General features: G+C 40.4%; 1 protein-coding gene across 1 annotated transcript; it reads right to left on the reverse strand.

Moving 5' to 3' along the window:
* Nucleotides 1–2,732: 2,732 nt before the first annotated feature.
* Nucleotides 2,733–3,251, reverse strand: LOC138885830 (uncharacterized). Its single transcript, XM_070166814.1, has 2 exons — nt 3,040–3,251; nt 2,733–2,946 (listed from the first exon to the last, which is right to left on the reverse strand). The coding sequence occupies exons 1-2, from the start codon at nt 3,249–3,251 to the stop codon at nt 2,733–2,735; spliced, it is 426 nt and encodes a 141-aa protein (XP_070022915.1).
* Nucleotides 3,252–12,191: the final 8,940 nt, after the last annotated feature.

Here is a 12,191-nt window from a genome sequence, read left to right on the forward strand (position 1 = left end):
TATTTCAGTGTTAAGTCAGCATGGGAGTATACTAGAAGAAGAGACGAACCAAGAACAGCTTATAGGATGATTTGGGTAAAGGGACTGCCTTTTAAAATAGCATTTTTCATGTGGAAAGTGTGGAAAGCAAAGCTACCTTTAGATGATTTCTTGAAAAGGGTAGGCTACTACATGCCATCAAAATGTTGGTGTTGTGTACAGCCTGACGAGGAATCTCTTCAGCACTTGTTTTTTAGATCAGAAACTGCAAGGACAACTTGGAAGTATTTTCTATCGAGGGCAGGAATAGTTGTGGAGGGATTAACATTGCACCAAGCAATCACAAAATGTTGGACTGCAAATGTGTGCTTAAGGCTCAAACCAGTAATGCAAGCACTCCCCTCATGTGTAGTCTGGGAACTCTGGAAAAGAAGAAATAGTATGAAGTATGGTGATGCTGTGACAACTAGCAGGGTGATTTATCAAGTTTCATCAAATCTCCAGGCATTGGTGAAAGTGAGAAAGCCTGGGATAGACATGGTACCTCACAAATGGCAAGATCTATTAGCTATGATGGAAAATTTCACTCCTAAACTTAAGGTTACCAAAGTCATGTGGGAATTTTCAAGTGCAGGATGGCTAAAAGTTAATACGGATGGTGCATCGAGGGGAAATCCAGGTAGGAGCTCAATAGGTTTTTGTATAAGAAATGAAAATGGTGACATAGTCAAGTCAGTAGGGAAGGAGATTGAGGAGACAACAAACACAGTAGCTGAAGCGAAGGCCATGGTAGAAGCACTAAGGTTCTGCAGATTTCATCAATACTCTCATGTATGGCTTCAAACTGACTCAATGTTATTAAAAACGATAATGGATGGGATCTGGAAACCACCATGGATCATTTCTGAGCAGGTAGAGGAAATGATGCAACTAATGAATGGGGGCAATTACACAGTTACTCATATTCATAGGGAGGGCAACAAGCTGGCAGATCACTTGGCTAATTATGCTTTAGATCATGGAGAAATAGAATGCCAACAATTCTGGCATCTAGATGCACATGGAAGGAGGTTAGTTAATGAAGATAAGTTGCAATGTCCAAGTCTAAGGGTGAAGGTGGACAGGAGATAAGAAGCAAAGATAAAAGGAAGAGCAGGAGCCATGTCAACTTAATCGACCAATATATTCAAATCCTAAGGGAGGAGTATATAATGGTTGGTATTTCTAACTATCTTTTCTCTCATGCAGGTGCCATTACGAGTATATTATCTTATGCTTTCAGAAAGCCAATGGGCAATGACTTGGGAATGTCTTGTTTTCCATCAAGACAAAAGGAACGCCAAAGGCAGGCACGCCTGGAACAAATGCATGGGATCGAGGAGTCATTGTTGGAAGCAAAATTCGAGTTTTTTTGTAAGCACGCGTCCAGCAGCTTGAGAGAATATGAAGGCATGCGCATTGGGATAACAAAACTAGATGTAATCAGAGACATGGAATACACGCATGCTTCTAGCATTACTATATGAATGAATGCTTCAAGATGTTTGGGTCCTAGAGATTACTCGGTCGACGAGCTACAACAATTGGGAGGACAGTTTAAATTCCAACAGGGATGCACGCCTGTTTTCAAAAGGATTTGCACACTGGCATACACATGGGAAAGAAGGCATGCGCATGGGGATTCGACAACAAAAAAATAAAAAATAAAGGGGGACATGCATTTGCTCGTAGTTCATTCTTTTGGAAATGCAATGGAAAAGTTTGCAGCACATGGAAAGACATTAGCATGATGCTGGTTATTTTTTGGAAATACAAACTCATGTATCAAAAGGAGCAAAAGCATGTGAAGCATGGGTTCAAATACCAAACAATGAAGTTGATAATGCAGACAAGCACATTGTAGGCATGTGCATTACATTGGGTGCAAATGCCAAGGACCTTGGCCCCCTCAATAGTGGGGGAATCTCAAGGGGACATCACATGATCAAGTGTGGGAATCGGCTGCTACAGTAACAGTATGCTACAGTACCGAGCTACCAAATTGGTGGAGTCAACGTGAAGTTGCTGAAAAGGGTCTATTCACGAAAATCAAATTTAACTCTAGAACTGGGACGCTTTGGACTGGAGATACAACGTCGACATGGACTCACTTGGGTTGTTTTGACAACTACAAAGTTTTAGTAGGCATAATGTGATATCAATTGGAGTATTATGCTCAATTTTGATAATACGTTACAATAGAGTGCAAAGTCTATTTCCTTTCATTGAAGGAAGACAATGATAATTTCCTAATTATTGTATTTTCTTTTATATTTTTAATAAAAAAACTAGCCTTAGGCGCTTGCCTAGCAGATTGAAAAAAAAATAGTAGTCTTTAATGCATTTTCTGGCAAATTCTAATTATTATACAAATAATTACGCAAAAAATAATACAAGTACACATATGACTAATACAACTACAACAAATTTATTTACAAGTATAAATTATTTGCATTTTCCTACACATTGCATGAAACATAATTGATCCGTGTAAGAAAAGAACATACTCATAAAAAAATTGAGGGTGAAGTAACAAAAGTTGTTCCAGGGTGCTTGTAAACCTTTTCTTGAAGAGAATTAAAGCAATGTATAGGAAAGTTAAAATCGTTAAAAGATCACTGAGACCAGAATACTAATTAATAGTATATTACTCATTGTTTGTGAAATTTATAAAATTTCGGAAAAAAATATTCTTAAGAACTACATAAGAAGAATTATAGAGTGCAATAAAATTGATTTCTTATTTGCAATTCATTGTTTCGTTCAGCCACAAGTAGAAGAGAAATCAACTGAGAGTACTTTGTGAAGCCTTTCTCTCGGTACTGCTGTTGTAAGACCATATTGGAAGCATGAAACGTTGTAAACGTTTTTTCAAGCATATCATAGTCACTGATATTATCTCCACAGAGTTTCAATTTGGAAGTAATTCTAAACATAGCAGAATTATATTCAGAAACAGACTTAAAGTCTTGGAGCCTAAGATGAGCCCAATCATATCGTGCTTGTGGAAGAGTGACCAACTTTAAGTTGTCATATCTTTCCTTTAAACCATTCCACAAAACAAATGGATCTTTCACTGTGAGATATTCAGTTTTTAACTCTTCATCAAGGTGATGGCGCAAGAAAATCAAGGCCTTAGCACAGTCTTGTGTAGATGCTTTATCTTTATCTTTAATGGCGTCTCCAAGACCCATTGCATCTAAATGGATTTCAGCATCCAATACCCATGTCATATAGTTCTTACCCGAAATTTCAAGGGCAACGAACTTTCTTTTCATAATATCAGACATTTAGAAAAAAAATACAAATTTGAGAAAGTTATACCTTAATTTTCTCAAAGATCTTCTTGAGATGGTAGAGCCTCGTGCTGATAACGTGTTATAAAATATAACCCAAAATAACAATATAGAACAAGCAAAACAAACTAAGAGATATAGATAGAAAGAGAGGAAGAGAGATTCTTATTTCTTCTTCAATTGTGTGTATTTTCCTATATATTACAAGGCCTTTATATAAGCATAAAAAATGAAGAAAATATATCATGGAATATGTCATTGAACATACAAAGTATGTCATTGAATATGTCATTAAGCATTTGAGATGAAGATCATGGAAGAAGAGTAGACATCCACCATAATGTGATATTTAACATAATAGAACCATGAATATACTTTATTCTAAAACGAACTGCATTTTGGTTCGTTCTCGTCTTTTCTTACTTCATGGTATGTTTTAGTTTCTAACTAATTTTATTTATTTGTTGATTTCCTACTAATTCAAATAACTAATTTAATTAATGAAATAACTCTAAAGTCCTAATATTAATAAATTAACATAGACGTGTTCAATTGAGGAAACTTAGCAAGTTGAAATCTTAACCGATTATAATTTTTAAAGCCCTAAATTTTTAGGACTTTTTACATAATTAAAATAAAGAAGGATTTAATAATTAATAAACCAAACGTTATATGCTACAGTCAAACTTCTCTATAACAATCACGTTTGTTCCGGATATTTTTGGCTGTTATAATGAAGTGTTGTTATAAAGAACATATATTATAATATAACATAAAAATTAGTTCCAAAAAAACTTGGTCTATACAGTGAAGTGTTGTTATATAGAGATGTTGTTATAGATAGATCTCACTGTATGTTGAAGACAACATTGCTTCGCTAATTTGACGACTCCATTATTAAAAAGTTAACAAATTAACATGGATGTGTTCCATTAAGGAAAAGACTTAGTAAGTTGAAATCTTAACCGATTCTAATTTCTAAAGTCCTAATTTTAGTATTTTCTACATAATTCAAATAAAGAAAGATTTAATTATTAATATTTTAGTTGATTTTGAACTCCTATATTTTAGGAAAAAATTATCAAATTACAGTTTCTCTAATGTGAATTTATTTTGTAAAGAGTAAAAAAAACGAACGATATTTTGATAGACCTGTTTGAGCAAATAATTGCTAAACTAATTAATAACAAACTAACGGAGTGAATCTCAGTTGAACTCAATAATTTCTAGATCAAGTGGAACGAAATTCTACTATAATGAGAATGGTTTAGAAGTATTAAGTGATATACTCAACGCGTTATGATTAGCAAAACATATATAATAACCTGAAAATGCAATGAATGCAAGAAATAATAAAGGTCAAAATATAAAGGGACTGTCAACCGATTGGATGCCTCCTGTTTCTGATGATGTGAAACGATATGCAACCGATATGAATGTGGAATCCAGAGGTTTATAGATGAAAGTTAAACAACATATATTTGAGTAAAGTGAGTAAGACAATTCTTTCGTATATTCTTCTCTCCTTTTTACAATGTGCTCTCTCTTCTCTCAAAGTGACAGCCCCCTCTTGTTTACTAACTCCTCCTATTTATAAGGGACATTTTCCCAAAAAACCTAAAAAGTACAACATAAAGAATATCCGAAAGGCATATTCTTCCTGTCTCTTTCTAAGTTTAGACTACCGTTACTATCTTATTTCGGCTGCCCGCTCTTGGTCGTCGTCCTTTGTCACAACAGCCATCAGTCGTTGTGTTGTGGTGACCTCGTTCCATGTCATGCTTATCTGCTGTCGTGGTGGCCAAATTTGGACTCATACATTTAGTCCCTACGCTTGTTGAGGTCCTGGCCCTGCACGTCCTTGATAAGCGGACATCGTTCGTTTTTGTTGGAGAATTTGGCTATCAAATTGCGCCGGTTTGGACGAGGTCGAGAGAGCGACGTGTTCCACGGAACCTTGGTTGATGTAGTTTATCGAGATGTGACATCACTCCCATGCGCGTCATCATTAAGCACCTTCCCGAGATAAATAGGTAAAGGTTTTATTTTTTCAGGAACTTTTAGTCATTTCCTTCCTTGTGTATGTATTGCTTCCTTTAGTCATCTTTTTCAGTTCTTTAGCTCAGTTCCGGTAACTATACTTCTCGTCTTTCCATTTAGTCACTGTTACTCATTCTAGGTTTACCAACACACCCTTTATTACCAAGATGCCCCGAACCCACCGTGAACGTGATGAGGCTTCCGACACCACACTGTTGTATATAGCCTCTCCTTCCGATAGCGAGGATGTAGCGGTTGAGGAAAGAGACAGTTTCCCCTTCGTAGAAGAGATACTCCCCAGAAACCCGATGTCCAGGAATGATTTCCATAAGGAGCCTGTTCCTTCCCCCGTTCCGGTGATCTCTGAGACCAGGCCAACTCACATAAATGAACTTCGGTTTACGTATAATATTCCTCCTTATGTCGAGATGGTTCCAGCTGGGAGGGACCTCGTGGAGGTTCACAGACTGGGATACTGTGCTTTTTATGTATATCCTTTTGTGATCGGTCATACCCTCCCACTTCTTCCATTGGTGGAGGAGTTTTGTTGATTCTACGAAGTTTGCCCAGCGCATATATCTCTATATACGTATAAGATTTTTCTGGTACTAACGAAGTACGCGGAGCTGACTGGGTATGAGGTCGACAGTTACCATCTTTTACATTTATTTTCCCCGAGTTTTCATAGAGGTACCATGATACATCTGCGACATCGTGGGACCAGGGGGTTGGTGGTTGGAACGGACGATAGGGAAAGCCGAAAGTTTTGACACAAATATTTCTTCATCAAAATGGAACACTTGGTGTCGGACCCCACTGGATTTCTAGAGCAGCGGAATCATAACCGTAGGTGTTAGTGGCGTACGCCTATTGTTTACTTTCATTCTTTCTAATTTTTATTTACCAGTGACTTTTGTGCACAGTTGAGAGGCATGCACCCTTTACCCTCATCGGCATTGAGGATTGGGTAGCTCGTTTGTTACCACATGTGGCGGGGACTCGAGATTGGCCCGCCTTCCTCAAACTCTTTGGGCAGAAAGTTCCATCTGGTAAGTATTCCTTTTGTTCTGACCTTTAGTTGTTTGTTATCGTTTATTTATACGACCTCTTTGTGGTGATAGGTCGTAGGACTTCCAAGAAGAAGGCTCTAGTCCTGGCATTTTGCCAGGCCGTCGCATCGGCGGGGATGCAATTTACCTTAGCTGAGTCCGTCCGAGGGGATCGTACTCAAACTATACCAACAAAGGACTCTCCTCATGACGTCGTTATACGAGATGAGATCTCCTCTCGGCCTATCTACCACCTTGTTGATGAGCCTTCTAACGGGGATGAATCACTGTCGAGGAAAAGGAAGAGGTTGTAGCTCGGGAAGGCCTTCGCCACCGATCTTGAAAAGAAAAGAATTGTTACTTCGGGAGTGGCATCTTCGCCTAGGTCAGGCACATGAGCCATTTTTATGGTGGACGCCATTTTTGTGGGGAGGACCCCTAGAGCCGAAGGGGTATGTCAAGGCAGAGGATCTGTACGATCTGCTGAGGGTGGTGCATCGTCTGCTGTTGGAGGGAGGTGGAGTGGTGCATGCCGAGGAAGACGATTCAGGTTCGGACGTCGATCCCGAAGATGTGCGAGCTTTCTTGGAGCGACATACTCATGTGGAAGTGAGGAAGGAGGGTCCTGACCGACACATAATCATCCCCGTGGATTAAGACTTTTCGGCGAATTCCGAGCAGGCCGCGTCGATGTTTGCCCCTTTGTGCGTTGCTTCCGAGAATGTGGCGCTTAAGGCAATGAGTGATGCAGAGCTATCGTGGAGTATTTCCAACATGGCTTTGTGGGTAAGTGTTTTTCTCTCTTCTTTTATTTTTGAATTCGTTTTGTATACTTGACCTATTTAAGTTGTCCTTCTTTCCTCTGCATGTTAGACCCTCATCATGGAGATCGAGCGCGATCGGAGGGATAAGCAGAAGACGACCATTTTTGGGAAAGTGGCCACCAAATACAAGGAGTACCGCACCAAGAATCATGCGTTGGCCAATGTATTTACTCAAGACAACGATTTTTAGCTGTTCCGTGATGGGCTTAAGCAGAAGGAGAAAGAGTTGGCGCAAAAGGTCGAAGAGCTGAAAGAGCAGGGTGAAGAGCTGATAAAGGCCATTGTCTGACATAGTAAACTTGAGGTGGTCCTTAAGGCCAAATAGGATTAGTTTGAGGTGAGCAAGAGGGTGATGGATGAGAACGCTGGCCTTCAAGCATGGATGGCCACCTTAGCTGCTGAGCTTGATCGAAGGGAGGTGGAGGTTGTCGATCTGAGGGGCGAGCTGAGTGTTAAGGCTGATGGATTGTCTCGTGCTGAGAGGGGTAGGGCGACTGCCATCTCTGAGATAGTGACTTTATAAGACGTCCTTAGCATTTGTTGATCTGAACGGGACAATGAGATGGAGACGTCCGCGCTTAAGGTAGCGAGATTTGAGGAACGTATCCAAGATTTAGAGGCGAAGTTGTCCGTGTTGAAAGAACAAGTTACTGCTTTGAAGGCGGAGGAACTGCGACGGCAATCACAACCCTATAATTCTCATGCTTCGACTGATCCCGTCGTGCCACAGGAATTATATGAGATGTGGATCCACATCGAGGCTCAACTTGACGTGTACAAGTCCCTGCAAGCCAAAGGGAAGTTTTCCGAGGCAGAACTCCGAGATGTGCGTGTTAAAGCACGTGCAGCTCATGAGGCATGTGGTTATGACCTCAGTACGCCTGACGGGAACGATGTTAATGATGATACGGATAGGCTCGCCTCTGATTCTTGGTATAATGAGGAGTATGCCATGGGGGATGACATGGCGTAGGATTTTGTTGTATTCATTTTTTGCTTTGTTATTTTTGTGAGGGCTTCCTTGAGCCCTTTGTAAGAAAAACTTTTGTAATATATTTAGTTGTAATGGACCGATTACTTTTTGCTATGTACCTCTGAATTATTTTTTTTGTTTGTTGTGAGGGGTCTCCGATTTTTCAGCCTCGTGTGATGTTTTGTTGTAAACGACTGTAGATCTTAGTAACTCGAACAAGGTTGTAAATCTTAGTAGCCTCGTAAGATATTTTGGGATGACGTCGGACATCAAGTAATTAGAACACCATCGAAGATTAGATGATTAGGCCGAGGTTCTTTTAGAAAAGGTCTTTGGTCATAGGGGTGTTATTTTGAGTTGGTCGAAATGTCAATCCATTGTAATTCGAGCGAGGTCGAATATTAAATGATTCGAGTGAGGTCAAATTTTTCATTCGGTGATGGCCTTTGGCCGTAAGGGTGTTATTTCGAGTTGGTCGAACTGTTAACCAGTTGTAATTCGAGCGAGATCGAATATTGAATGATTCGAGCGAGGTCGAATTTTTCACTTGGCGATGGCCCCTGGCTGTAGGGGTATTATTTCGAGTTGATCGAAATGTTAACCCATCATAATTCGAACGAGGTCAAATATTAAATGATTTGAGGGAGGTCGAATTTTTTATTTGGTGATGGCCTCTAGCCGTAGGGGTGTTATTTCGAGTTGGTCGAAATGTTAACCCATCGTAATTCGAACGAGGTCAAATATTATATCATTCGAGCGAGATCGAATTTTTCATTTGGCGATGGCCTCTGGCCATAGGGGTGTTATTTCGAGTTGGTCGAAATGTTAACCCATTGTAATTCGAATGAGGTCGAATGTTAGATTGCAAAAGAATGATGGAGAGTAGAATGTTGCTTTATTTCATTTGATGGAGTACATGTCGATTTCATACATAATATTGTACATGTTGATTGCTGCCCCATCGCCTCCACCGATGATCATTTGGATAGTACGGGCAGGGGAGAGGGGCTTTGGAGGTCCCTGGGGTTGTTCGCGTCCGCGAGCAAAGTTGGCTCGCCCTAGGTCTCTCAGTAGTTCCCTCAGGTGTCCCTGGTTTAGCATTCTCACCACCTCCTGCCGCAGACCTATGCAATCTTCGGTCATGTGACCCCGCTCCTGGTGAAATTCACAGAGAGCATTCGACTTTCGAGTATTTGGATCAGATTTTATCTTTTGTGGCCATTGTACCTTTGTATCGAGCTTTTCTAGCGCATACACTATTTCAGAAGGGGAAACACAAAAATTGTGAATAGATAAGAGTGGAGGCATACCTTTTTTGTTTCGGTGAGTCCCTGTGTGACGGGGCGATCCATCCGTATGCCGAGCTGGTGGTGGGACGACTATTCTGATGTAGGGCTGATGTCTTTCTCGGCCAAGATGGGGACCCAATTAATCCCTTTGACTGTCGTTACGACGATCCTTTCTTGATTCTGCTTGAACTGATGTCAGCCGTTGGATTAGACCATTGAGGTCGTCCTCGTCGGCTCTTACCACGGTGCAGTAGGCATTGTGGATTTCTTCCTAGGTGGTGGGAGGATATTTCATGAGTCTGCTCAATAGTTTTCTTGTTGCTCTCGACCCATTCCTGCTCAACCCGTTCTGGAAGACCGCTACCGCCATTCCCTCTAACACATTTGGTAGGCTCATTCTCACCCTATTAAACCGGGCGAGGAAGTCCTTGAGTCCCTTGCCAGGCGATTGCCTAACGGTGAATATATCGTTCACCTTGGCTTCTGCCTTTTTAGCCCCTGTGTGAGCGGTGACAAACTTGTCCGCCATTCCTCAAAAGTCGCTATTGACAACACCGGCAGTTGTGAGTACCAGGTTAGGGCTCCCTCTCTTAGGTTTTGCCGAATTTTTTCAGTAGCACTGACGGTACTTGCTCCTTTGAAAGGTTATTGCCCTTCACCGCTGTGGCATAGTGAACGATATGATCTTCTGTGTCCGTAGTGCCATAGTATATCTTCAAATATGGTGGCATTTTGAAGGTTTTTGGGATGTCATGGGGGGCTGCTCCTTCGTTGTACAGTTGTTCGACGAATCGACCAGCGTCTCATTTCGGTAATAACTTTGGGGCGCCCGGTATTTTGTCGACCCTTTCTTGATGTTCCTTCATCTGATCACGAAGCGTTTTATTTTCGTTTTCCATTTCTTCCATTTTCTTCAAAATGGTTGTGAGTGCATCATTACCTGCATCAATAGTGGCATGAGTGTTACCTGTTTGGGGGGTGTCCTGTTCGTTAGTGGTTGTCATGATGTCTATATGTGTAGTATCTCTGTTCTCCGTTGGGACAGGTTTATCGAGTATGTTGTTCAGAGTGCTTGTTAGCCACTCTTCCAGTAGTCTTTTTAATGTTGGTGGTGCTTCCTCTATTGTTAATGTGGAGGCTACCTTTTCGCGTGAAGCAGTTACACTCTCGCGGAGGGGGGAGGGGGGAAGCACTCCGTCTAGGTGTAGCAATCGGTGTCGTGCTTTCACCGTTTTCCCTGCCACGTTGATTGTGTTCAAGATGTTGGTAGCAATACCTGCTATCGTTCTCAACCTCGCATCTCCTTTTCCTGCCATTGTTAGCGGTGCAAACAAGGAAGAGATGTGTTTTTTTTGTGATCTAGAAAGAACTATAGTTTCAACTAGAGAACTCCCCACAGACGACGCCAAATTGTTTGAGCAAATAATTGCCAAACTAATTAATAACAAACTAATGGAGTGAATCTCAGTTGAACTCAATAATTTCTAGATCAAATGGAACGAAATTCTACTATAATGAGAACGGTTTAGAAGCGTTAAGTGATATACTCGAGGCGTTAAGATTAGCAAAATATATAATAACCTGAAAATGCAATGAATGCAAGAAATGATAATGGTCAAAATATAAAGGGACTGTCACCCAATGATCGTGTGATTGGATGCCTTCTCTTTCTGATGACGTGAAAGATATGCAGCCGATATGAATATGGAATCCAGAGATTTATGATTGAAAGTTAAACAACATGTGCTTGAGTAAAGTGAGTAAGACAATTCTTTCGTATATTCTTCTCTCATTTTTACAATGTGCTCTCTCTTCTTTCAAAGTGGCAGCCCCCTCTTGTTTACTAACTCCTCCTATTCATAAGGGACATTTTTTCAAAAAACCCTAAAAAAGTACAACATAAAGAATATCCAAAAGACATATTCCTCCCGTCTCTTTCTAAGTTTAGACTACCGTTACTATCTTATTTCGGCTGCCCGCTATTGGTTGTCGTCCTTTATCACAACGACCGATGGTCGTTGTGTTGTGGTGACCTCATTCCATGCCTTGCTTATCTGCTGTCATGGTGGCCAAACACTTTAACTTTCCGAGCAAATAATTGCTAAACTAATTAATAACAAACTAACGGAGTGAATCTCAGTTGAACTCAATAATTTCTAGATCAAGTGGAACGAAATTCTACTATAATGAGAATGGTTTAGAAGCGCTAAGTGATATACTCAATGCGTTATGATTAGCAAAACATATATAATAACCTAAAAATGTAATGAATGCAAGAAATGATAATGGTCAAAATATAAAGGGACTGTCACCTAATGATTGTGTGATTGGATGCCTCCTGTTTCTGATGACGTGAAACGATATGCAACCGATATGAATGTGGAATCCAAAGGTTTATAGATGAAAGTTAAACAACATATATTTGAATAAAGTGAGTAAGACAATTCTTTCGTATATTCTTCTCTCCTTTTTACAATGTGCTCTCTCTTCTCTCAAAGTGACAGCCCCCTCTTGTTTACTAACTCCTCCTATTTATAAGGGACATTTTCCCAAAAAAACCTAAAAAGCACAACATAAAGAATATCCGAAAGGCATCTTCTTCCTGTCTCTTTCTAAGTTTAGACTACCGTTACTATCTTATTTCGGCTGTCCGCTCTTGGTCGTCGTCCTTTGTCACAACGGCCATCAGTCGTTGTGTTGTG

The sequence above is a fragment of the Nicotiana sylvestris genome, chromosome 2 (genome assembly GCF_000393655.2).
Source record: "Nicotiana sylvestris chromosome 2, ASM39365v2, whole genome shotgun sequence".
Classification (NCBI taxonomy): domain Eukaryota; kingdom Viridiplantae; phylum Streptophyta; class Magnoliopsida; order Solanales; family Solanaceae; genus Nicotiana; species Nicotiana sylvestris.

Coding starts and splice junctions, on each gene's coding strand:
- LOC138885830 (XM_070166814.1), bottom strand. CDS start 3,251: ATGACATGGGTATTGGATGCTGAAATCCATTTAGATGCAATGGGTCTT. Junction 2,947..3,039: donor GAAAGATATGACAACTTAAA/GTTGGTCACTCT, acceptor TGCTATGTTTAG/AATTACTTCCAAATTGAAAC.